The 26,360-nt window shown below is 40.5% G+C and overlaps 1 protein-coding gene and 1 non-coding gene across 2 annotated transcripts in view; both read right to left on the bottom strand.

Moving 5' to 3' along the window:
- Nucleotides 1-1,285: 1,285 nt before the first annotated feature.
- The window catches only part of INO80D (INO80 complex subunit D), a 56,526-nt gene continuing 31,451 nt past the window's right edge, over nucleotides 1,286-26,360 (bottom strand). Inside the window, exons 6-11 of the mRNA XM_074967993.1 lie at nucleotides 22,771-22,995; nucleotides 20,554-20,663; nucleotides 17,718-17,851; nucleotides 16,041-16,258; nucleotides 15,308-15,465; nucleotides 1,286-13,814 (exon numbers count right to left, since the gene is read on the bottom strand). Of these exons, the coding sequence (XP_074824094.1) occupies nucleotides 12,646-13,814; nucleotides 15,308-15,465; nucleotides 16,041-16,258; nucleotides 17,718-17,851; nucleotides 20,554-20,663; nucleotides 22,771-22,995 (2,014 nt within the window). The 3' untranslated portion in view covers nucleotides 1,286-12,645. The remainder of the gene's footprint in view (nucleotides 13,815-15,307; nucleotides 15,466-16,040; nucleotides 16,259-17,717; nucleotides 17,852-20,553; nucleotides 20,664-22,770; nucleotides 22,996-26,360) is intronic.
- On the bottom strand, nucleotides 21,790-21,911 carry LOC141996321 (small nucleolar RNA SNORA57). Its single transcript, XR_012641528.1, has one exon. It is a non-coding gene; the product is annotated as a small nucleolar RNA SNORA57 (small nucleolar RNA).

A 26,360-nucleotide genomic window follows, 5' to 3' on the forward strand; every position in this document is an offset into this window, starting at 1 on the left:
CCCCCACAATGTATGGCATGTTAAACACATTTGTGTGTTGGGGGCGTGAACAATCAGAGGGGTGTAGAGACTGCTAGTCCTTGCTACCATGCAGTTATTTCAAAATCAGTTATGTTTACAAGCTGTGATTCACTGGCTTCAAAATGCACTGCCTCATCTTTGCCTTCCCACTGCAACTTGTTTACATTTTAAACTTTAGTGACCAAACAATTGCTATGAGGCTCTTTGTCACAAGGCTGTTTCTGATATCAAGCTGCAATCAAGCGACCTTTTAAAATGACACAAACACCAACTTCTTTAGGACAGTCAGAAGCATTTCAACATTTCCGTATTGTTCATTTGCTGTCTTCTTTTCCAGTAAATCTAGATAAAGATATTTACTGATAATTGTCCAAACAAACAATATTTTACTTGTGTCCTTCATTTCTCCCCTACCTGTACACAGACATACTGTTTGGAGATGGGGGGGAAAAATTACATGATGGTGAACAGCTGCAGAAATTCTTTGAAAAACATAATTCCTTCCTGCTGAAGGCCTTTCATATTAAATAAGTTAAAAGCTTGACTCCAGGCATCTTTATGAGAAATTCACCCTCTACATGGAATGAAAAGAGTAACAGAATAATAATGAACTGACAAGGTGGGTGAGGTGACCAACTTCTGTTGGTGAGAGAGGACAAGCTTTTGAGCTTACATACAGTTCTTCTTCAGGTCTGGGAAATTTACTCAGAGTATCACAGCTAAATAAAAGGTGGAACAGGCTGTTTAGCGTAAGTAGATAACACATATTCTAAGGGACCATTCAAGGTGAAGTCGCCTGTTAACACCTCTCCAATCATGGAGAGGGAGAAAGCTGCGGGGCGGAGTTAGTTGATTATAGGTTATTGTAAATCCATAAATGCCATAACTCCAATGTCTCTATTCAGTCCATGATTTTTAGTGTCTAGCACAGTTATGAATTTAAACTCCCAGGCTCATCTTGTGCAGGTTTCGTTTGAGGATGAGTACTGAGAGGTCAGATATGCAGTGATCACTTTGTGAAAAGTGTTCACCCACAGGTAACACAATGTTTTTGTCTTTATTTTTCTGTGTGAGTTCATCCAAGAGCATAGTGATTGTCTCATTTCACCTACATAGATGTTATTGGGGCATTAAATGAAACAAGACAATCACTCCGCTCTTGAATGAACTCACACACAAAACTGATAAAAGACAAAAACACCGTATCACTTGTGGGCGAACACTTTTCACAAAGCACTCACTCTATATCTGATCTCTCAGTATTCATCCTCCAATTAAACCTGTACAACACCTTCCAATGACGAGCCTGGGAGCTTAAATACATAACTTTGCTAGACAATAAAAATCATGGACTGAACAGAGCATTAGATTTGTGGCTCATTACAACAATATATAAACCACTAACCTCCCGCTCCTTCCCCCCATGACCGGAGGGGTTTAAATAGGCCACTTCACCTTGAATGGTCCCTTGAAATATGTAACTACTTATGCCTCACAATCTGTTCCACCTTATATTCAGCTGTAAAAAGAAAAGGAGTACTTGTGGCACCTTAGAGACTAAACAAATTTATCTGAGCATAAGCTTTCGTGAGCTACAGCTCACTTCATCGGATACACTGTGACACTCCGAGTAAGTGTCCTAGATCTGAAGAAGAGATCTGCATAAACTCAAAAGTTGTTTCTCTCACCAACAGAAGTTGATCCAATAAAGGATATTACCTCACCTATCTTGTCTCTCTAATATCCTGGGACCAATATGGCTACGACACTGGATATAATAATGAATTGACATTTTTCCTGCAAAGGTGGGAGAATATTAAAGCCTCCTTAGTGAAATCAATATTATTGAATGTATGAGGCAAACAATGCAAAAATATTTGTGTAGAGAAAGTCTGGAGGAGGAACATTTTAAGGAAAATGTGAGTCTTTAGCAGTTTAGTTGAACAGAAAGGAAAAAACCCTGATTACCATATGCCTCAGCTTCAGAAAAACCAAAAAGAACAAAAACCAGAAATTAGTGTCTTAATTTCTTTCTGATGCCTTTATGATGAACGGCAGTTTTTTATAACAACCTCCTTCTAGTTAAAAGACTATTCAAATGGCTTTGGATAATTAAGAGAGTCTCCTTTTCAAATAAAATTTTGATGATTATTTTCCGTTCATCTTATATAAATGCAGTTTCAGTGAAATTATTCCATAAGGGACAGCATTTTGCTAAATGTAAAAAACTGCCAACCAAAATTCACACATATACACATGTGTATATGCAGTATATCTACACTCTATATACATGTTTAATACACATATGCATGAGTACATATCAGGAACCTATGAATGTGTTCTCCACGTTTATGTAAATTGAAATACTGTGTGTAATATGTGTGTGTATATAAATATACACACACACACACTCAGCACACAGATATACCCATACACACGACCCAACATATGTATTACAGAAGTCTTCATGTGACAGCACAGATGGAACATTACCATAAGGTTACATTTTCCTACAGAACTGCCTGGAAGACAAAATTCCATAGCTGAATGGTGACAACATAAATATTAAAAATACTGAAAGCAATAAGACTTGAAAACAGAATCGGAAAAACTAAAATACTAGTTAGCCAGGAGCAGAGTTTTAACTGTCACTTTCTGTTAAAAGGTTATTGAATCCAGATTTCGCTTAAAAAGGTGAACTAAAATACTGTTTTAAAACAAGAAATACAAAAAACTTTGAAAAAGCCAAATCATTTAATACAAGAGTAGACAGAAGATTTTAATTCAAATATCCTGAAGGGTAACTCTGATTTATTTTTTGAAGTCTTTTTAAGTTTGAATTTAGAGATCTGCGTTTCTCGAGACATTTGATGAAATCACCAATACCTAGAACAGAGCACAAAGCTGCATTCTCAGCATTGCTTTAAGCATCTGTGGATTCAGAACATGGAACTCTCCTTTTGTCAGAAAAGTAAAAGGAAGCCTTGATTTTTCACTATTTTGTTGTACAACTCTGAATTTTTAACTCAACATGCATCTGACTCAACATTCTGGGACACTGAACAGCTTTGAATATCGTTTTCAAAAAGTATTTCAGTTCACATTGCAAAACAAAATGACCACAGTCACATTGAAATCAGGAGAGCAGTGTGTGCGCGCACAGGGCCAGATTCAGCTGTCCCTGCAGTCAATCAAAATCTTTCTATTGAGTACAATGAGAGCTGGATCAGGCTCTAAAGCGGACTGCTGATGGAAGTTAGATTTTGAAATGCTGGGGTAGGAGATTAGTTAGGATGAAGGTAATGGTGTAGAGCAGCATAAGAGGTGGGTATTGGAAGAGGCCTCACAAAACATTAATATAGTAAAACATAAGCAAAATTGTACCAGGAAATTCCATTTTGAGGGTTCAGGTAACAAGATCAATAGTTACAACACTGAAGTCATAGCAATTTATGCCATTCAAATTCCTCACTGGAACTATAACAACTTCATTTGTCACAGTTGCTTAATTGTTAAACACGCATTTTGTGGATATTATACATATCTGCATCTCTCTCTCTCTCACACACACCACATTTTGTGTGTATGAGATTGTATGTACATTTCATGTATTTATATATAGATTTAGATCTGCTGCATTCATATGTATGTACTGTACATCATAAGGGCAATTCCACGTTCAGCAAAGTGCTACCCAGATCTCATATACATCTCTCTATACAGGTATACACAAGAGGGCTCTATTCTTCCCCATAAATGCATAAATTTTTTTATGCTGGTAACTCCCATTATGCTCAACTAATGGGAGGAAAAGGCCTCAGACAACTTCCACCTCCCTGCCCTTCACTTGTAGGCATATGTACAAGAAATATCATTTAAAAAAACATATAAACATATTTGAAAGGCTGGGGATGAAAAAAAAACCCTAGTTCAACAGCATAAAAAAGGTCTGGATTTGCAACTATTTTTTAAGGAAAAAAGTCGCCAAAAACAAATTAGAAATATCTGTAATATTGGAAGCTCTGTTCTAATAAACGGATTTTTAAAGTTTCAGAATTTTCATGATTCAAACTAACAGCAACAGAGCATGCATCATTTAGGATTTTATTCTCTCCAGCCTGGATGGTGTAATGATGCATATCAGGATGAGAAGGAGAATAAGTAGGAATGTTTTGGGTTTCCTAGGTCTCTCAGGTAAGAACTCCCATACAGATAGATCATCTCCCTCTCAAATTATGAATAAATTTAAATGCCCATAATTCAGTTTAGAATTCACAGCACAAATGAAACTCTCAGGCTTTTGTTTTGTATAAATTTGTAAGTTACATAGACCCCTTTAGGAAAACAAATCAGATAACTTTAAAAATGAAACCCTTTAAAGAGAATGGAGACCAGTTTAAAAAAAAAATTAAAAAAAAATATCACCCATGTCAATACTTTTTAACTTGAAAACGCAAGGATGACTCATTGACAACATATTCTAAGTCAGAGTATGAGAGATTCTGGTATTAACTTGAAAATGGACATTAATTCCTACATCTCACCACCCTAAATATAAATCTTCTCATTTCAAATTCTTTTTAAGAATTAAACTCACCCCCCCCCACCACTTTTTAAGGCTGTTTTGGGAGCCTGGGATTTTCATGACATTTTAACAGGGCTCAATGCAATTCAATTAAAAAGAATAAAATCAACATGATATCAGAGTTAGCCTTATAACAGAAGACTATGTAGCAGAGAGAGTTTGGTTATCTTTACAATAATGAGGACAGAGTAACCCCCTACTAAATAATCACATTTCTACAAGTACATTCCATCACCTCTCAACTACTTTTCTCTTTACAAAAACTATGACCTACGTACAGTATACACATTCATATCACACACACAACCCCCCCAAAATGCATATTTTTGTGTGTGTATATAATACATACATGCACACAACCAGTCTAATTCTATTTATAAGTCACAGTGGGAATTCCTCTGTAAGGAAAGGAGGGGGGAAAGTTCCTCAATAAGACACTGTGGATTCCGAGATTTAATGTTCTGTCTTGTCAAATTCCAACTTGCATAACTGGAAACAAATACATTTAAAAAAAGAAAAAAAAAAAAGTTCTTACAAACTTGGTTCACAACTTCCAGCTACAGTAGTTGGATTTTTAATTTGATCTATTTACCCTGTAACTAAACATCTAACCATTACAAACCACAGATAAATTATTGCAGAATGTAACAAAAAAACAAAAAGAAAAAAAAAAACAAAAACAAAACAAAAAAGAGAGTTATAGGAGCAGTACTATACGGGTTAACAAGAGATCTATGTTTTGTTGATACAGGATACCATTTTATTTGTATATATCTGCAAGGTAGCAAAGAATAGCTGTACACCTTGACACGGCAAAGATCCAGTGTAAAAAGGTGCTTTACTAGTTTTTGTTTTTCCAAAAAAGCTTGTATATAATTTTATAGCTATTAAAAACACATATGCAACATAATTCATTACACTCAATACAGCTTTAGTATAAAACTTATAATTTATGAGGTGATGTTAATAGCATAAATTAATATACCTTTTCTCTTAAAATCTACAATAAGTATTCTGAAAGCTCATCGGGGAAGGGTATCTTTAAATAAAAGTTTAAAGCTGAGCGTGATGGAAAAAGATTCTGTATGCTGAATTTGAGATGAGCACCCCGAGAAGAGAAGAAGTCCCTAAGCCGGACACCGTGGACTACAAAACTGAACAAGATTTCTCTTTCTTGCGCTCTCATTTAGATGAAGCTCTACCTTAAATTATTATTTACTTTTAAAACTATTTACTTTTTATGTTAACTGCCCTTATTTCCACAAGGAATCCCTGAGACATACCCAAAATTGTACAGTGAAAATAATCACTGTTCAGAGAAACTGGTTCAACCCCTTCTAAATAGATGTAGATACTTTGTATGAGAACCAAACTGTCCATCACTTCAGAATGGATCTATTTCCACTGGAACCAAATTGTACTTTTTAAGACGTAGGTTAGAGAGTCATTTCAGGGTAAATCAGTCTACTCCGAAGTATAAGCAATGGTGTAGCAGTCAGCTGCATTAAAGCCATCTGCATCACAGTTAAAGTTTTCCAGGAGAGATTTGGGAGCATTACCTACCCAGAGTTTACTTCAGTGGGGACTGAAGGTGGGAAACACGTTAGTTTTACTAGACCAAGTTCAACATCTGTATCCAATTCATACACATACAATCTGTGTGTGTGTGGTCGTGTGTGTGTTTTGGGGACCAGGGAGAGGCGGGGGAAATGAAGAATGCACTTTTCTACACTGAGTATATACAGGCTTAAAAAAATCAAAAGCCTATTTTTTTTATCCTATTTGTTTTCAAATTGAATTGTATGAGCTAGGGAAGACCAAAAAAAAAAAAAAAAAAATTGTGCCAACTCAAGACTTCAGGATACCTAGGAAAAAAAAGGAAAACTTCCAAATGCCACCTCCAAACTTCAATTCAAAGTCTGTTTCCTTCTTTCATGCTTCCACTACATAACCTTGTTCCATGAGAATTGGAAAACTAGAGCATGAAAAACCGCAATAAGGTGTGTGTGTGTGGGGGGGGGGGTACAAGAGAAATAACTGAATCATGACACAGCCAACAGAGTTACAGATGTTATAGACTTGCTTAGGAAACACTCCTGAGAATCCAGTCATTTTCCCCATATAGACCCAGCCACGAATGATCACAGAATTGCCTTTTGATATGTGGTTGCAGTTTGCTTTCTTCTGTCAATGGGTAACTTTTTCTACCCCAACCTCTGTTAGTTCACACAAACATTATATTTTACGAGTGTTTTTTACCTTTTGATAGAGCCAAAGTCCTTCATGAACCAATTCTGAAAGACCTGGGTTAAATCCTAATGAATCTGAATTTTGTTTTCCCATTATCATAATCATCGTACTTTAGTGGGGTTCTTCTTGAGGGTATTTTATCAACTGTTTTTTAAAATCAGGCTAATTCCACCAGTTTTTCCAGGTAATTTTCTACTGGCAACTACCTTTAAAACAAAAGGAATTTATGGGAAGAAAAAGATTCCCTGTAATGCTCCTGAGCATACAGAGCTCTCTCTCAGTGACGACCACAGTGATATTCTCAGCAGCTAGCTCACACCTTACTGCTAATGCCATGTGAGATCACATGGTATTTTCATTTTACTCCATATTCTGTGAATTCTTACACAATATCCTATTGCACTGTAGCTCTGGCTTCTAAACTTCTATTATGACTCACAGGAACCTCTCCAAATCCTTTTTTTAAACAATCAGAATATTTGCTCATTATCAATCATACAGGATTTTAAATGATTGGCAATTTTAGTGTCGGGGTGGTGGCAGAGAAGAGTGAAAAAAGATGGTGAAGAGAGTGGGAAAGAGGGGATGAAATTTAAGGAGGCAAGCGGCGCAGCCCAGAACACTCGTCCGCTCTTAGCCTAAGTTAAAGGGCCTTATGAGGAGGTTCTGAGGGCACAGCAGCTTGAATCTATTCTTTCAGTTAAATATGCTGCCACCAAGATGGGGCTTGGAATTCTGGATCCACAACTGATCTGGGCTACTTCAGTTTGCCTGGGGGCTGTGTTAAAGGCTCCTTCGCTGGCAAGAAGAGAAACCAGCCCATTGATAAAAGCAACTGCTGAAGAGGAAAATTAGGCTAAAGACACACCCACTCATCTCAGTGTATGTCTTCACTACAGAGTTAGCCAGTGTTCTTATTCAGGTGTTGCCCCAACTCCCCTCCTGGGCACACACAAAAACCGTCATGCACAGCTGGGGATGTGGGTTAGAGCCTGTCAGTTCTCCAGAACCCTCCCACGTTCCCCTTACCCCACCTGCTGTGTGCTCACAACGACAGACAAACTCTCCCACAATTCCCTGGGAAAGAATCAGAGCAGCTCAGCTTACTGCAGCACCACCTGCTATGCCCCCAGCCGTTCTAGCGACACATGCAGGGGAGTGCAGCGTGGCTGCTCACACCCAGTCTACACTAGCACAGGTGCCCAGACTAGGATGCCTGGGCTAATTTTGAAGTGAAGGCATACTCTCAAAGGACTAATTTTCCTCTTCCTTGGTGAACTTAGTTTTCCAGCTGGGTAATTCAGCGGTCAGAGAAAGCTTTAACAAACTCAATTCTGTTCTGTGTTCCTGGTTAGACTCTTGCAGCCAGAGCCTTAGCTCTGGTAAATTAGCACAGCTTCAATGAAGCTGATACAGCCATGTTTATCTACACCAGCTGAGAATCTGACCACTCAATGTCTAAATATTAGGATCATGATCTCCAAAGAAAGCAATTCATGAAGCCAGTAATATAGCTTTCAATAAAGCTACTATTTTTTAAAAAAAGTTAGCTTCCAATGCCCCCTCCCACTGAAGAACAAACACATTCTTGACAGCAAAAATATTTCTCTTGCACTTGCACTCTCATCTCCAACGTTGGCTGGCAGACTACAAGCTTCTCAAGGAGGGAACTTAGAAACGCTTATCAAATGAGAACCTGAAATTGCTTAAGAAAACAGTCCTTTGTTTCATTAACCTATGACATGAAACTGGAAAGTCCTTCTACGGCATAGTCTGGCACTCAGCAGGGTAAGCAGAACTGCAGTAAGTTATTTTTGAACAGATGTTCTTTGTTAAGATGTGCAAATGCATAAGGCAATCAACAGAGGCAAGGAAACAAACCAATGTCTTGACCAAAGGAAAGGTGGATGATGTTCAAAGGTGCTTCTCATAATATAGCAGCTAGTAGAGCCACTGGACCAGACTTTAATTTCACCCCCTCTTTCCCATTAAATAGCCAACGGGAGCGGAGTCCACTTACGCCAGTTCTAAATTTGACTAATAAACTGAATGGTCAAGGGAAATTCTCACAGTATGGAATATATACATTAAGCGTAACTGCTTTATAAACCAGGTCAGCATCATGCTGTCCCTCACTGGCCTCCATAAACTGTCCAAGCAAAGTTAATCTTTGTCAAGAGTGTAATCTCCACCAATTCTTATGCCTCTGCGCTAAGATCACCTGACATCACATTACTACCCAAAAGGACATTATTGCTTCTAAACTTCTCTGTCAAATGCCTTCTAATTCTTTAAAACCCCACATTTATATAAAGAACATAATTTTTAGTTACTAAACTAGGTTTATTCTATTCATTTCATGTATTAGTGGCACAACAGATACTGATCATTTCAACAAATGGATTGGAATCGCTACACTGACTCTTTGGTGAAAGGGTAATTACTGCTAATTGCTGTATTATAGGAGATGCAACCTGTTCAAGACAGCATGAATGAGAACCATATCAATGGCAGCCCTAAGAACCAAGACAAATCCCACATGGAGCAAACGTATTTCCTGGTGGAAGAGAAGTGAAGTGTCTGGCTGCATAAACCTGTGTTCTTGGGTCCACTACTCATCCCACAACACTATGGTGCTGATCCTGCACTGAACGCTATGCAGGCAGACTCCTGGTGAAGTCAGTGGGCTTTGTGTGGGTATAGGGATCCATCTGCGTGGTGCTCATTGCAGATTTAGGACCTAAAATCAGAACTGCTTCCTTACTAGGATATAACTAATTTAATGAAGTTACACTTCAATTAGATGCGGTGAAGCTGCAACTGGCAACAATCTTGACCATTTCAAAGCTCCGTACTGGAAAATAGATAGGGATTCCTTTTCTAACACGTCAAATGGAACAAACTTTTTAAAGTAGTGCAGCTTTTTTGCAAACTCAATCTGCTCATGAAAAATGTTATGCGGACAATGTTTCGGAAAAATCCCCCACAGATCCATAAAGCTGAGATCTAAAGGGTGAGACTTCCGGAGTCTGGGAATCTGATTTCAAATGGGAATTATGCACCTACATGCTCTTGGGCATCTTGGAAAATCCCAGCCTAAATAAATGATCAGATTAAGAGCCAGATTCTATTCCAAGTTAAATGGGGGTAAATCCAGAGTAACTCATCTGGCTAAAAGAATTACTCCATGATTTACACGGATGTAACTGAGAACAGAAACTGGGCCCAAGTGTTTTCTCTACTGGTAGGTAAGGGGAAGTGATGAACGGGTGGGAAGAAGAGAACAGGCTGCTGTTCCATTACACATTTTGATGAGCACGAGAAATATTCCATAAATCAAAATCCTTAAACTAAATCAGTAGAACATCCTGTCACACGACATTTAATACTGGCAGATTTAACAATTGATCATTTACCCATTTGGCAAACTAGGTTCACCCTTCTTTTTCAATCAATCAATCATCTCAATACACTAAAGAAGGTATATTAACACAATGGAAAATAATGCAAATCAAACATTTGTCTCCTCACAAGAATGGGGGGAGGGAAGAGGACAGAATAAAAAAAACAAATGTCCTATCAGCTTTTCCTCATTTCACAATTATCAGTGGGCATTCCTCAATCAGCGGGACAATATAGTGGGGTTTTGTTAAGCTTCATTTCAATTTATGACATGATTTGAAAACATTTAAATCAGTTACAGACAAACCTAGACCACTCAAGAACACTGGGATTTATTATAATATTAAGCCCTGTTTTACGAAGTATGGGAATAAGGATTTCTCAATAATCAAAAACCTGAAAATAAATGTTTCCCCCTCCACGCACATATGCTTGCAATTTCAGCAAGGGATGTACCCATAGGGCTCATTCCTTTATAATTAAAAAAAGGACAAAGCTTTTGAAAAGAAGGGAATGGCTATAACTAGTGGGATATAAACCCAAGATGGGCTGCACCCGGGAAGTTTGGATCCAGATCTCAATCCCTACCCTCAGGAAATCTGGGAGCAGAGGTTTGGGCCCCATCATCACTCACATAAACAGAAAACATAAATTGAGGGAAGATACATTACTCTCCACATACTAGGGAATAACTGAACTCAGTTGAATAATCCCTTGCTCAAAGAAATTATTAACCCTCTTATAATGAAACTGCCTTCATGCGGAGAGAAAGATTTGCTTTGCTTTTTCATCTTCTCTCATATGCATCTTAGAAGCAAACCAAACAGTGGAGACTTTTTATAGCCATCAGGTAGGAATTACTTTCACATAGTGTCTAGCTAGAGCCTTATAAAGTCACAGTTTTCTCAAGCACTTCCCCCCACCCTTTTTTTTTTTTTAGGGGGGAGGAGGGAAGGGAGAAGAGGGAGATTAAATGATTCAAGCAAACTCCTTGTGATTTTGTTGTTATTCTTTAGGGAAGAAACAGATATAAGAGGAATCCACTGCCTTTATAAGGAGCTGACATTATGACCAAGGAGACTTATAACCATTTTCAGAAAACAGGCAATAAAAGCAACAAGGTGTTGTGGAGAGAAGGAATTTCCCTATTTTGCTTCAGTAAGTTTGGTTTTGGTTAGTGGTAACCACAAATATGCACCCGCCGGTTCCCACATACATTCAGCTTCATATACAGAGCATCAGTCGCACAAGTGTCTCAAAAACGGTATGGCTCCTGGTACAAAATCACTACTATTATAGACAGAGTCTCAGCAGCAACAGATAGTTTGAGAAATTCCGTTATTTTAAATTTACCAAAGGGGCCTGACGTAGATTTGTTCAAATGGGTAGCATATGGATACATACCAATAGAATTCTTCCAGTTTCAGCTAGGAAACTCCTGCTGTGCAGAGTTCTGGACACAGCCACATTTGAAAAGGCAAACCATCAACACTACAATGCCACAGTAATTCAGCACTGGTGGGAATTTCTGCAAGAGTCTTGACTAGACCATTATTTATTCCAGTCTTTCCATTTTCTTGTCTTTTCTCCCTGGGTTAACCTCTGAAACAGCAAGACCGCTCAGTGCCCTGCAAACAGGTAAAACCTATTTGCCCTAGTCAGTCAATCCCCTCTCTGCTCAATGAACGTAAAATAAAGAAAATAAATCAACATTCAGTAAGAACACTGACCAATTTCGGAAGGGGACACAGCTACTATTGTCTCAGCAGCAGACAAGGAACTGCTGCTCTCCCAAACACACACACGCCCACAGAGGAGGTCAAAAGACTATTTTTAAGGAGCTGTCAGATGAATAATTGAACCATGGTCTTGAGTGCTTCGGTGCACCATTACCAAACCCGAGTGTGGAGCCAACTTTCCATGCCCACATGCTACCTTTTTAATTTTTTTAAAACCAAGAGACTTTCCCCCGCTATAAAAACTTCCTACATGACATGCTAATGGGATGGAAAGCACTGATCTGAACCCTAGGAAACAGTAACGTGCATTGGTAATTTGAGGTATCGTCCCATTTCTAGGTCTTACTGCTAAGGTCAATTACATCCAGTAACTGTGCTGTATCCTTAAGGAAATTCGTGGGGTACGGTGAACCTGCCAGTAATAAATGAGCACCAGTGCATAACCAGCACATGTGAACACTAGAGCGAGGTTCACTAAGGGGCCACCCTGGTCTGTACGGAAGCAGGAGGTTTATTTTTAACCCCGTTTTTTATTTAAAAAAGAAAAACAAAAAATCCTCCTCAAAGGGAGGGGAGGACAATAAAGAAGAAAAAGAAGATAGAAAACACAGGGTCCCCATCTGCCTGCAAATACACAGACAGATCAGCTCAGTCAGAGGTGGTGAAGGGAGCAGACGCATTATTGGTACTAGTAGCTGTGGCACCTGTTACTGTGAAGCCTGTGGGAGGAGCTATGGAGCTGTGGCTAGGCTGCAGGTCCTTAGGAATGCCACTGTGTGAGCTCAGCTGATGGCCAAAGGCTGCGCTGAACTGAGGGAGTTGCTGTTTGGGGGAAGTGGAGGCCATTAGTTCAGCAGAGGCAGGACCCATGCCACTAAAACTGGTCCGTGGTAACCCCGGAAGCACACTGGAGCTGTTGGGGGTCACAGTGGCGAAGGCAGGCTGTGTGGTCTCTGAGTGCGATGTGGTAGGTGGTGTGGACAGGGAGGTGGAAAGAAGGTGTCCATCAGCACCAAGAAGGTTGCTAAACGGAGAGGGGTCACCAAGATTGACAGGGAGATTTCCCCAGTGAGTTCTGGGGTTCGCCACCCCACTAAGTGGCACCTCCAGCTGCGGTGGGAGCAAGTGCTGTGCCATAATGGGCATCTCTGCTGAGAAGGTAGCTGCCAAGTTATCACCAGAATAGGATGTGGCATGGGGGGATGTGATATGGTCGCTGTAGGGAGACGGCACATGCTCACTATCGTAATGGCTTCCATGGGGTGAGGAGTGCGAATGGTCACTGCTGTATTGCTGTCGTGAGGTGATTAGGTCATCTGCCTTGCTCAGCAGCTGGGCAGAGTGTGGCCTCTGGGAGGCATGGCTGCCATCATGAAGTCCATGAAACTGTCCTGGGAAGGCTCTCTCCCCAAGTCCACTCTGGCTTATCAGAGTGGCAGAAGTAAGGCCAACGTTGGCTGGGGCGGAGAATTGCCCCTGGATCTGCCCTGCCAGGGGCGTAGGTGGGTTAGACAAGGTAGCAGAACGGAGCAAGTTCTCATCCAGCTCCAGACTGGAGAAATTATCATGTACTATACGCCCATTCAACAGCTCCCCCAGGTCCGTGTTAACCTCTCTGCTCAAGGACTGCATTCCTGGAGCTCCAGCACCCGTGGTGAATACCCCTATCCCTCTATCTGATAGCTCCTGAACTGGCACACCGTCTGTCTGTGTAAGTACTCCAATGGTACTCAGGCACTCAAGAGAAGTTACAGCCTGCAGAGCCCGTTCCAGTTCCTCTGCCTCTTCTGTAGTAGGAAGGAGGTCTCCATTTTTACCTACAGAAACAAGAACAACAGAAGTTAGTTTGCTTTTCAGAGATACGCCTCATTCTGTGGCCCTAGGAATACAGCTATCCAAAAAGTTCAACAGGATTTCTACTGGAAAATTATAACAAACTTCCAGAATGGCTCATGATATGACTGAAAAAAAGAAATTCACGCTTCCTGTCTTAGTTGGAAAAATTTTTCCAACTGCATTTTTTTTCAGTGTAAATGCAAAATAATAAGCCTTAAACATTTGCTGGATTTACATTAGCCTATAAAACAGGGGTGGCCAAACTGCAGCTTGCGAGCCACATGAGGCTCTTTTGCAGTTGAAGTGTGGCTTGCAGAGCCCCCCGCACCCTCCCATTCTCCACCTACCAGACTGGAATGGGGGGAGCTTGGGGCTTCTGCCATGCGGTGGGTTGGTGGGGCTAGGGGCTTCTGCCCAGTGGGGAGGGAATCCAGGGGTTTCAGCCTGTGGGAGGCACCTGCCAGGGCTCGGGGCTTTCAGCCCCGCTCTTGCTGAAGCCCCGAGCACTGGCAGGTGCCTCTCACAGGGCTGAAGCCATGAGTCCCACTACCCTGCCGTGGGGCAGAAGCCCCAAGCAAGCGCACTCAGCTCTCAAACTTCTGAAGATTACTGTATGTGGCTCGGAGGATCAGTAAGTTTGGCCACCCCTGCTATAAAAGCTTAAATGTCTTTTCAAAGTGTAATGCCACATAGTGCTAGGATCAGTCTACAAAGTCCATTTTGCTTATTATGTTATAATAACTACTTAAAAATGTGGATGGTTTTCAAAAGACATGTTCTACAAATTAATTCAGGGAAGTTCTGTGGCCTTTGCCATACAGGAAGCCAGACTATATGAACATAATGGTCCCTTCTGGCCTTGGACTCTATGAATAACCTAAATTTTATTAACAGGATTAAAACGCCAAATTCTGATATCACGTCAGCTCAGAAAAGTGACAAAAAGCGCAGCAAGAGGTTTCCAAAATTCCTGGTTGTTCTCTTTCAAGCCTTTTCCCACCCTTAGTGGGTGCTGAAGTCAAACACACAGAAATTCAGATGTATTTCAGCTCACGAGCAAGTTTCACAGGTATTTTTTTAATTTCTGTTTTCCTTTGATAAAAAGACAGACATTGATAAAATAGGGTTGTAATCCCAGTCACAGAATGTTCTCTTACTGAGAATTTGGTTGATTAAATCGCAGTTGTCAGTGACATGCAGAAGAGCACAAAATCAATTATTAAAATGTTAAATCCATCAGGACTTCCGTAGCACTAAGTATACAAACAAACAAACAATCACACATGCATGTCTTCTAAAACATGCTCTTTCTTAGAGGTCATGTATAAGGAGTGGGTTGAATGAGCGCTCTTTGTCTAAATAGTTCTCTTCCCTGCAAGAAAGCAGGTGAACCCTCAAATGCACATTTTAGACTGTTCACTTCCTCACCTCACTATTTGTATTAACTTTCACATAAATTAAAACAAAAATGTACCTTCAAAGAAATCAAAATCTTGCAAGTCATCAGGAAGCCGTGGTAGGACATCAGAGAAGTCCTCCTGATTCAATTCCAAGTCATGTGGAATGTCTGTGATTTCATTGGCGATGTCATCGGGCAGCTCATCTGTACTCAGCTCCGGTGTGGAGGGGCTCCTGGAGAGACAGTGTTAGTCACACTCTTAAATCCTCATTTCTCACTACTGCAGCATACTTTACGGAGGGTCTGTTTCAGTGTCTGCTCTCTCCCGCCTCGTCCCCCTACCCTTATTATGTTTTAAATCAACAAGTGGAAAGAATGCCTTTTAGACAAGTTTCATTAAAAAACTATTCAATTTGTTCAACTAATGACACTTGTAAGTTGTGCATCAGCAACAAAACATTTTATCCATTTAACCAAACCTTTGTTGAGATCTGAAATTAACATTTTTGAATTTTTCCTTTCAGCAATGACAGAGATACAAGACACTTGAAGATGTTCATTTCAGTTCAAACACCTAACAAATTTGGAAGGTCAAAATATTAAGTGGTGGAGAAAAGAAAAAGGAAAGTTCGCCCTTCCTCATCTATATTTAGCAGACCTAATTAAGCCCATAAAATTGGAGCTGAGGTGTGTCCAGCTTTCATTTATCCATAACCTGTACAGCGTACTGACTCTGCCGCCTTTTCCTATGTTTCATTTTTTAATTAAAAAGTTAAAATAAATAGAATGAGGCGCCACTGGCACTGACCGTATGTGGGAGATCTCCACTGGCAGTGAGATGCTGGTGGGCATGCTGAGGTTCCCTTGGGGCACTGCAGGAGGAATAGGTTTCTGGGGCCTACGTGGTCCCCTCCTTCTCTTCTTCTTGTGTTTTTTGGTAAGTGCAGGTGGCTTCGTTTTTTTCCTGGGTTTCCTCTGCTGCTGGTGCTGAACTTTACGGGAGCTGTCCCCTCTCAAGAAATTATCCTTTTAGAGAAAGAATGAAGGAAGAAAGGACACATTAGGATCCAATGCAACTTTCTTTTCTTGCCATTCCCAAACATTGAGACATAAAGGTGAGTGAAGAGAGGATCTTTCTAACCGCCAGCCTGCAAATCCAAGCATGGATATGAAAGCCAAGTTGCTTCCTCTCCTCCTCCTGCATCATCACGGAGAACAACGAGCACGTACGTTACATCCTTAGTTACACCTATGCAACCTCTCTGGACGCAAATGGGGTTGCACAGGTTTAATTGAGGGCACAATCTGAGATGTTTATTACTGGTAATAATGAGTGAGAAAGAACGAACCCAGCTTAATTCTCTGATCGGGTTTGCAGAGCTGGCAGTCAGAAAAAAATCCTACACTATTTGCATCACCGCGGTACAGCAAATATGGAAGCCCACAGTGTCATTTTTAATGACTGTGTCAGAGTAGAACCACAGTTTAATGTACATAAACTCCATAGTAAAAGATTTGGAACACCCCAGGTAAGTATTAAAAGAATGAACAATATTGGGGTGACCTGGTGGCAAGGATTTGTGCAGCTAGGTGTAAACCAGAGTTCTAGTCACGTTCCCACTGCTGTAAATGGCTGAGAGCACTGAAGAGACATAGTAAGTGCTGTAGGACTGAGAATTGGCAGGGGATGCAGGTGCACAGCTGCAGGGCCTTGTACTCCTGAAGAGCAACCCACTGGCCAATTACAAAATGAGCGCCATTTTACAGGCTCTGAAGCAAGTTGGATTCAGTCTTCCATTTTGATTATGATGATTGTGACACAGGGCTTTGATGTGCCAAGCAAAGGAAAAAATGGGGGACAATCTTCAGGCCTCTGATAGGGACACTGAGGATTTACCTGGAGAGAGAGAGAGAGGAAAAAAAAAAAAACTGGATTAAAACTTTAAGGGTCTGTGTTACACCAGTAAAACACAAAGGGAACCTCAGAGTTAAAGGTGACCCAAAAATATTTTTGAAAAAAATGAAATGACAGGGGCTAAGAGGCAGCGGGCACATAAATTATCCTAAAAATGCTGCTTTTGGGGGAGGTAGGTGAAGATCAGAAAAATCAAGGATCTTGTCTCACGTTCCACTGGTTCCCAGTCTGTTGTTATGCTCCAGAATACACCATGCTGCAGGGTCATAGCTACTGCGATCCCACAGTCATAGGCAACCTTACATATTGCAGCCTGACGCTCTCTCACTAGGTTTTACTATATTATGATTTTATGGAAAGGTCAGGTCAATTTCTATTTTATAGGATATCCCCTTCCCCTGCAAAAAAAAAAAAAATGTATATTTAAAGCTATTTTATACCCTTTGGGATATAATTCTGGGGAGGGAGTGGGTGTAAAATAGCATAGCAGTTGATAAACCCAGGCCAGATATACAGAACTCCTGGTGACCCCAATTTGTTGGAACAGTTACAGCTGTGGTTTATACTTACCATTTTTTTGGCATGTTCTTCACACAGAGGTGTCTGGTGTGTAATGTCAAAAACTGGCACAGAGCACTGCTGTCCATCTGCAAACTTGGCTGTGCAACTTGAGAAGAGCTGCTGAGAACGGTTCAATAGGATATCTATGCGTTTCTGGGTCAGGAACAACACACCAGATGGTGATGGAGAAATGCCAGTATGATAAAAATCAAAGCCTTGAATTCTACCAGTCCATCAAGATGTTATTTTTAATGAATATCTTAACTTTGTTATTTAAGTTGAAAGCTAGGTATGGCTCAAACCCAACTTTTCAAGTAAAAAATTGCATTAATGCAGCATTGCTAAGGATTTTATCATTTGTTATGAAGGGTTCATTGATGCAGCTATTTTGCTAATGAGTTCTTAGGGGAAAAAAAAAAAAAAAAGGTATTTGTCTTGGAGACTCAATCAATAGTATCAGTTTGGAGCACTGTAGTCAACAGGACTATTTCCTGCTGACTGTCCCTATTAAAACATAAAAAAGAATTTCTTAATTTCATCCTTTAACATAATTTTTGGTATTTACCTTTCTTTCTCGAGAACACAAAAAGTTTTAAGATCCTTCCTGCTCCTCTGAAAGCAGATATGTAATCAGACTGAAAAGGTCAATTAAATCTAAACTGAAACTTGTGTTTTCAGACGTTACTGAAAGTCAAATACGTATTTCACAGTGGTTTTTTTCTTTCTTTTTCAAATAACGTTAGCATCTTTCCTTCTGCCCAGAGTAGTTCATAGTCAAACTGCTGCTAGCATCATAAAAGCACAGGGCTGGAAGGGACCTTGAGAGGTCATCAAGTCCAGCCCCCTCAGCTGAAGCAGGATCAAATAAACCCTGACAGGTGTTCTTAAAAACCTCCAACGATCGAGATTCCACAACTTCCCTTGGAAGCTTATTCCAGAACTTAACTACCCTGATAGAATAAAAAAATATAATATAGAATAACAAAGGAAAAAGGGAAAACCTAAGATTGGATAAGGCAGGAAACAAGTATCTGAAAATCATGGAAAGACTATTTTCTTTGTGGGGGAGAGGAGTGGAGGGGAGAGAAAAGCAAAATCAAAACATTCTCCATTTCTCTGAACTGGACTTGACACATTGCAGAATAATATTTTTGTGGGACTGGGGGAGTGGTTGTATTTGTATATATGTATACATATATAATATACACACACCCCCTAGATCCTTTGGGTGCAGAGCTCTTTTGAAAATCTGACCCCATGTATCTAAGCCTTGTAATTGCCCCACATTTAGGCTCTTGTTCACAGAAATCTGTATTTTTAAGATATAAAATTAGAAATCAGCATTGTATTTTGCAGCCATTGCAGGGACAAGTAACATGTCCCGCAGAGCTGCACTACGTCTGTGGGGGCCAAAGTGCACCATCTAATACCCACCCACATCTGCCTTATTACCTGAACTTTGCAAGGCCACACAAAACTGTCAGCTCCTTTCAGATACAGACAAAGACGCAGCATGAGATGTAACTTCCCGCTGCCCGCAGATAGTAAGTTACAAAAGCCCATTAGCTCATCATGGACAAGCCTCAAAGCCCTTTACAATGTATTGGTACCCTCATTTTACAAACAGAGAAGATAAGACATAGAGAAGCAAAGCGATCTGCTTAAAGCCAAACAGCAGCCCCCTAGGCCTGACTGAGGGCCCTTGGAGACCTGGAAGCTGAACCTAGATCTGCCCAGTGTGCCTTCCACTGGACCATGATGCCCACATTGGATAAGACTGTCAGTGGCCACTGATAGCTTTTGATTTCAACTGACATTAATGTATCTTAAAAATGTATAATAATAAGAGCCTAAATGGGCCAGGAATAGTCTGTGATTTCCCCCTCTCAGAGGAACTGGTTTTAAAAGCTTTTTATGGTAACTCAGTTTTACACCCAGCATTTTAAGAGACTTTGCTTTTGTCCTGTCCATTTAGATCTTTTCTACCCTTTGTGTTCACTCCCCCACCCTTATCATTTTGCAGCACTCCTTCGGTTCCAAAGGGGGCTGTGAATTCACACCTATAGTTCTGAGGGGAGGAGGAGAGGGAAGAAAGCTTCGAAAAGATGCAAGTGGGTCTTTCCGGTAAGAAAGAATACTTAAAATAATCATTAAAAAAAATCACGATAATAATCAGCCTCTCTAGCCTCCAGGTTCAGATATGGAAGTTGGTTTTGACTCTTACTAGGTTCCCCCACACATACACACTTTTTGAGGAGAATGCTACACCTCCGCAGATCACATTTCTTTAAGGTTTTCCTGAAATCCCACGCATTCACGTACAGGTTCTTCCTCACCCAGAGCTATGTCCTACGGACTTCTCATTCTTCCCCTGCACAGTCTCATTTAGCAATGCAGGCCATTAGAACCTTCACCATTCATGCACGCTAGGCTACCACTTTACTCCACAGTACTCCTAGTTTCTGCAGACACAGCTGAATCCTGTAAGACCATCCAGACATTCTATGGAAAGCTACCACCCTGCACAAGAGCAGTGCAGAGCACACCCTCCCATCGAAGAATGAGATCATCGGTAAAGTTGCTGACAGGCACCACGCTGAGCTCCGGGGATGTGTAACAGTGTAACTTTGACAAATACCAGTACCTTGAACTCTGGGTCTGCTCTGCCTATTGTGAATAGATCGCATCCCACTACCTGTAAGGAGACAGACACAAAGACAAAACGGTTCCGGAGACATTCGCAAATAAGTATTTCTGATGCAGCATTATCTGTCATGCTAAAGAATGAAACTTTATCAAGGGTGTTTCCTTGCTCAATGAGCATAGAGGGGAGGTTAGAGGATACGTTGAAAACAATGCCTGGTGAATGGAAGGGCCTTGTTAGTGCACTGTTCACCCTTCACAGTTCCACTACACGTTGTTGGTTCTGCATCTCTCTGCTTGGCTTGGCTTGTGCTGAAACAAAACACACATTACAGGATGGAGTTTAAAAAAAAAATCCACTGCCAGCAGATATCCTGGCATAACTGTAACACTAAACATGACAAAGTGAACCAGGACACTCTGGATACATCTGTGTGGTTTACAGTTCACATTTGTGTAGTTATTTACTCTCTAGAGCTGGATACAGGAAAATATAAACAAGGGGCAAGGGTGACATTGGTGTAACAGCATTACAGAATGAGGCAAGCAAGACTTCCTCACAACTGTTGTTTGTTCATAGCATCTGACACAACCAGGCCCTGAACCTGATCAGAGACTCCAGGCATTCAATGCAAATATTAAATGACAGAACCCAGAGTTGCATTCTCACTGAAATCCACCTCAGATGCAGAAGGTTTGCACAAGGCCTGTGCAATGCAGAAATGTACTATGTAAGACCTCAAAATAGGACTGGCCCTTTGCATGGGGTGAATTTCACCTTGTATGCATATTATTCTCAACGCTAATTGAAAGTTCTTTGCAGACATTCCAGCTACTACCCTTAGGGCTTCATCAGCTGTTTTAAGCTAGATCACAAAACTAAGCAAAATAACTTTAGCAAATATTATCATCCCCTAAGGCCAACATGCAATATTTGGAGTCACAAAATCAATTCAGTTCCTACACTTCATGAAATTGGAGCAGTGACTATAGAGCTCTATTATTTTGCTAGACTACCCCTGATTTTTCATTCACTTCTAAATTACACAACTAATCTATTTGCTACAGATTAGACTTTACTTAGGTTACCAAATAATCTGACCAAGTTGCACTGAATTAGCCTAATAATTCTGGCAAGGTTTATCACGTAGCTTAAGTTGGAAGACATTTATTTGTGTATTTATTTTTAAAAGTTCAATTAGAAACCATTTAATAAAACTGAGGTTCTGAGCTATGCTTACAAAATGGGAGTCTTTTCTTCCAGCCTCAATGTATCCCCCACCAAAAAGCAGAGCCCTTAGTCCTTCTTTACCCCTCCAAAGGAGCTTAGAGCACCCCCATGCAGAGTGCTCTGTGTGAGGAGGGTAGAAGCTGCTTTAAGCCTACTCCGGCCACCTGCCCCCCGCACCCATAATTCTCTTCAGAGTCCCCCAGAGCCACATGCCTTGGTGAGTGAGGATAAAACCAAGCAGAGGGAAGCTCCTGGTACCGAAGACATAACACCAGGATTTGCACAAATATTCTATACAAAGCAACTCCATGAATTACAAGAACTGGAGGGATGTTGACATTAACCAAAAGGAAATCCCACAGAAAATAACCTTCAGAGTTGTTAGAGGATATTTGTTTCACTGTTGAATCTCATTTAATGTTAGATTGAGTCAAATCTAATAAATTATGAGAGCGTCTGATGATATGCTAGAAAGAGGTAAAGGGAACACAGACTTTTTTTTAAAAAGTCTGAATTGCTGAGGGAATTTGCAGAGAGGAGCGTATGTTTCTGTAAAGCATTTAACTAAAAAAACCCCCAAGACACGTGGGTGGGTGATCAGTTACAATGACAGAATCAGTAACAAAAACCAGAAGCTAAAATACTCCAGGTGAAATCCTGACCCTAATGAAGTTAATTAGAATTTTGCCATTGACTTCACTGGGACCATGATTTTATCCTAAGGAATTAAAATCGTGGGTGTGTGTTACTGAACAAATGATGGGGGGAGGGATAGCTCAGTGGTTTGAGCACTGGCTTGCTAAACCCAGGGTTGTGAGTTCAATCCTTGAGGGGGCCATTCAGGGATCTGGGGCAAAAATTGGGGATTGGTCCTGCTTTGAGCAGGGGGTTGGACTAGATGACCTCCTGAGGTTCTTTCCAACCCTGATAGGCTATGATTCTATGATCCACCTTCTACACTGCACAGCTGAAAAATGCCTAACCTTTTAAGAAATAAACTGTGCTTTAATTTACTGTACTCTACTGATAGGCCTTTTAATGTCAGGAATATTTTGCCTTCCACATACAGGGTCCATGTGGGTATTAGGTTGAAAGTTCAACATTTCAACTTAGCCGGCTTGTTTCACTGCTGATTCTCACCCGGCCTTGCCTACTACTGCAGGCAGGTTGGCGTGTATGGGCTCTAACCTGGTCCAAGTGCATGTAGCTCTTCGGAGTTCCTGTATCAGTTGCCCAGCACGTTCCGGCTCTCTGCTGGCTGCATGCAGCAAAGCTTTCCGGAGCGTATGCCGGCATTTCTTCTGACGAGATTCTGCCCGCTCCAGGCGGCAGAGGTGCTTATATTTCTGCTGAAAGTAAGTGCAAAGTTGGGTCACCCTGGAACTCCTGCTATCTGCATCATCGTCATCTGACCTGTGAAGAAAACACAAAAACAGATGGTCTTTTTCAAAGAGAACTAAATTTATAACTCTCTCAGAATTATTCAACAAACATCTTTCTTCTAATTCCACACATAGCTAAAGGCTAAAAATAGCCAGGGATATGTTCCCTAAGAGAAACTCAACCAATTCAAACTGTGGGAATCCTTTTAAATTTTAAAAGGTATTTAATCTTCTTGGTATGTCAATATTAGAGATTACATCAATTTATCTTTGAGTTTGAGACATCTAAATGTCTGGAACTTGCTGTTAAAAAGAATATTGTTAACCTTTATTTACTGTAAATGTCTCAGCAAATGAAGCTACAGCTTGATTTAAGCTGCAGTTATGGAAAAGAGAAAACACTCAGTGGAAATTGATGGAAGAAAGGTCATGCCAGAGAAATATGGTTGAATTCTAAGAACACAGTACCAGACAGTTGACCTCTCTTCATGGATGATTTTACTGGGTAAACTTTTTTCTCCTATTTCCCCAAAAAGCTGGCTCCAAGTTCTGCTCTAACCTGCCCTGGGTTTACATCAACGAAATTCCAGTGACTTTAATGAAGTTACTTCAGCTTTACATTGCTACAAATATGATTAGAATCTGGCCTCTGATATTTACTACCCAAATTGACAGGCACATATGTTGTTCGCAGTGTTACTGTAGTTGTGTTGGTTCCAGAATATTAGAGAGACAAGGGGGTGAGGTATTATCTTTTACTGGACCAACTTCTGTTGGTGAAAGAGACAATCTTTCGAGCTTATGGTCTTATATAGCTCTGGAGTGAAATCCTGGCCTCACTGACGGCAGGGGCAAAATTCCCATTGACTTCAGTCGGGCCAGCATTTCACCCCTGGTGAATGAGAATAACGCCAAAGTCCATGTAGAGGCATCCATCTGTACCTGAGATGATTTTTTTCCCTTTGTCTTTAGTACATTGGGCAATTTTTTAAGTAGTAAAACTACGAAGCTGATATTAAAGACCATTGATGACTTCCCTGTTATGTGCTGTAATTATGAGATACAGTAAAAATCACACACAAAACACACAGCTATGCATTAGGTATTTAGTTAGAAAGCAGAGTTTACTACAGCGTTAATACACAGGGTAGTGAGAGAGTGATCTGGGTAGGCCTATGCAAGAAACTGAGTAGAAGCATAAATGGGGAGCACCCAATCAGTCAATCCCCATTTACTCAGGAAGGTTTTGCTTCTTTTAGTTTCTTTTTCTAAATGGCAAAGGACACACACCATAAAAATACCCAAACCTGCCAAACATGCTCAGTAGAAGTAATAAAAATCATCACTGGAACTTTTTTAAATCTAGGATCTCTCATGGTACCAAGCAGTCAGCTTCATCCTGATAACACTCAGCAAAACAAGGTTTATGACCAAGGAGCACTGGAGTGAATTTACTTCAAATAAGATATTCTCTCTTCAGTCTTCTCTGGAGAAAATAAAACTTGGCAATTTTTGCTAAATTTACCAAACCTAAAGCAAAGGAGTTAAAAACTGAGGTACAAAGTGCAGAGCTTGATCAGCAAGATCAAATACATTGAAATCCAAATCTCTGAACAACAAAGTGTATTGCAAAACTAGTTAAGGGCAGCGTAGATGCTGACCATCAACTGCAATATTAAATAAAATAAGATCCAGAAATGTCAGAGTGGTAGGTGCCCCTCTTAGAGAAGGGAGTTCAAATTTAATTTCTTTTATGGAAACACTTGTGCCAAACATTCTCAGTTTAGATGTAAAAGTTCCTCTCTGTTTGGGAAAGCCTACTTAATACCCATCAGAAAAGCCCATAAAAACTTCCAGGGAGAACGCATGATCATAACAGAAAAATAAATCCACCTATCTATTTTTATGAGAAAAACTGACCAGGTTAACACTTCCCCTATTAAATGCAATGCATATTATTCTCAAGAAACAGCCATTACAAGAACTTAACCAAATATATCCACTGCTAATTAATAATTATATTAACTGATAATATTTTCAATTTAACAGTATCCCTTAAAATATTTAGATAATGATTACAACAAAAATAAGAATGCAATGAATGGGTTAAAATATCAATTTGATCTATATACAGAATTGCATGGCTTTTTAATTATTTTCTCTTTCTTTCTTTCTTTCTATTTTAAACAACAAGCATGGGGGAGGAAGATGGGTGAGAGTGAGTACCTTCTCCTTATATGAGGCAGTCAACACAAAAGTATGTAATACACACATATACTTATAAGCTCCTAATATTTATATTACTTAAAATAATATTATTCGCAACTGACCATTAGCCTTAGAGAAAGGAAACAGTCCACGTTAGAAAGTGAAAGTGGTTTTGGAAACATTTTGCTTTCTGATTTGAGTGGCCTTCTTTCAGAGAACGTCTTTACAATTATAATAAACCTTTGACTCACCTCCCATGCAGCTGAACGTAGAAAGGTCAAAATATGTATAACTCCTTTTGACTGATGAGATGATTCTGAAAATCACAAGTTAAGAGGCACACAGAGGCCCAGAAAGCACTGCAGGAGTGGCTCTCGTACTTGCTGGGAGACAACCAAGTTTTAAATACTACTTAGGACTTTCACTTTCAAGCAAGACTAGCCAAAACATATTTATACATCCCAAGAGACTTTAAAACTGCAGTCACTTCCACCGTTTTTTGTGTCAAAATTCAAAAACACATTTTATTTTCACCCTTCTATGATGAGCTATTTAACCAAATTACTTTTGATTTATTCTCATTAAGCATGTGTAACAGAGTACTATGAACCAGGATTTAAAGTCTGACATTTCACTTTTACAGTATTGCTGAAACTGCATGGAAGTCTTTTAATGAACAACCAAACATACCGTCTTTCTTAAAAAAGTGAAATTGTGACGGCGTAGACTAGGCCCGGAGGCCCCTGCCATACTCGTCCCAAGAAAGGAGCAGTGGAGAGGTCCTCCAAGTAGGTTAGAGTGGTTGCAAGGGAAGCAGCCAATCAGAGAGGCTGCAGGGAGCAGCCAATCAGGGCCTAGGAGGGCCTTATAAAAAGGAGTTGCAGCACCAGAGACAGGCAGTTCCTTGCTGGAGCTAGAGGAATGAAGACAGTGTCCCTGGCTGGCCAGAGGGAACTGTAGCACAAAGGACAGCTCAGTGCTAGTAGGGACTAGGGGAGCAAAGAAGCGCTCCTGGCTGGCTGCTGGGCCTGAACACAGAAGAGCCCTGAGCTAGGGTAAGGCGTCAGTGAAGGCTGGGGCTGCAGGGAAGTGGCCCAAGGAACTGAAGGCAGTTTTGCTAAAGAGACACAGTGGTGTGTGGCTGCTATTCTTAGGGTCCCTGGTCTGGGACTTGGAGTAGTGGGTGGG

This window comes from Natator depressus, chromosome 11 (assembly GCF_965152275.1).
Source record: "Natator depressus isolate rNatDep1 chromosome 11, rNatDep2.hap1, whole genome shotgun sequence".
NCBI classification, from domain to species: domain Eukaryota; kingdom Metazoa; phylum Chordata; order Testudines; family Cheloniidae; genus Natator; species Natator depressus.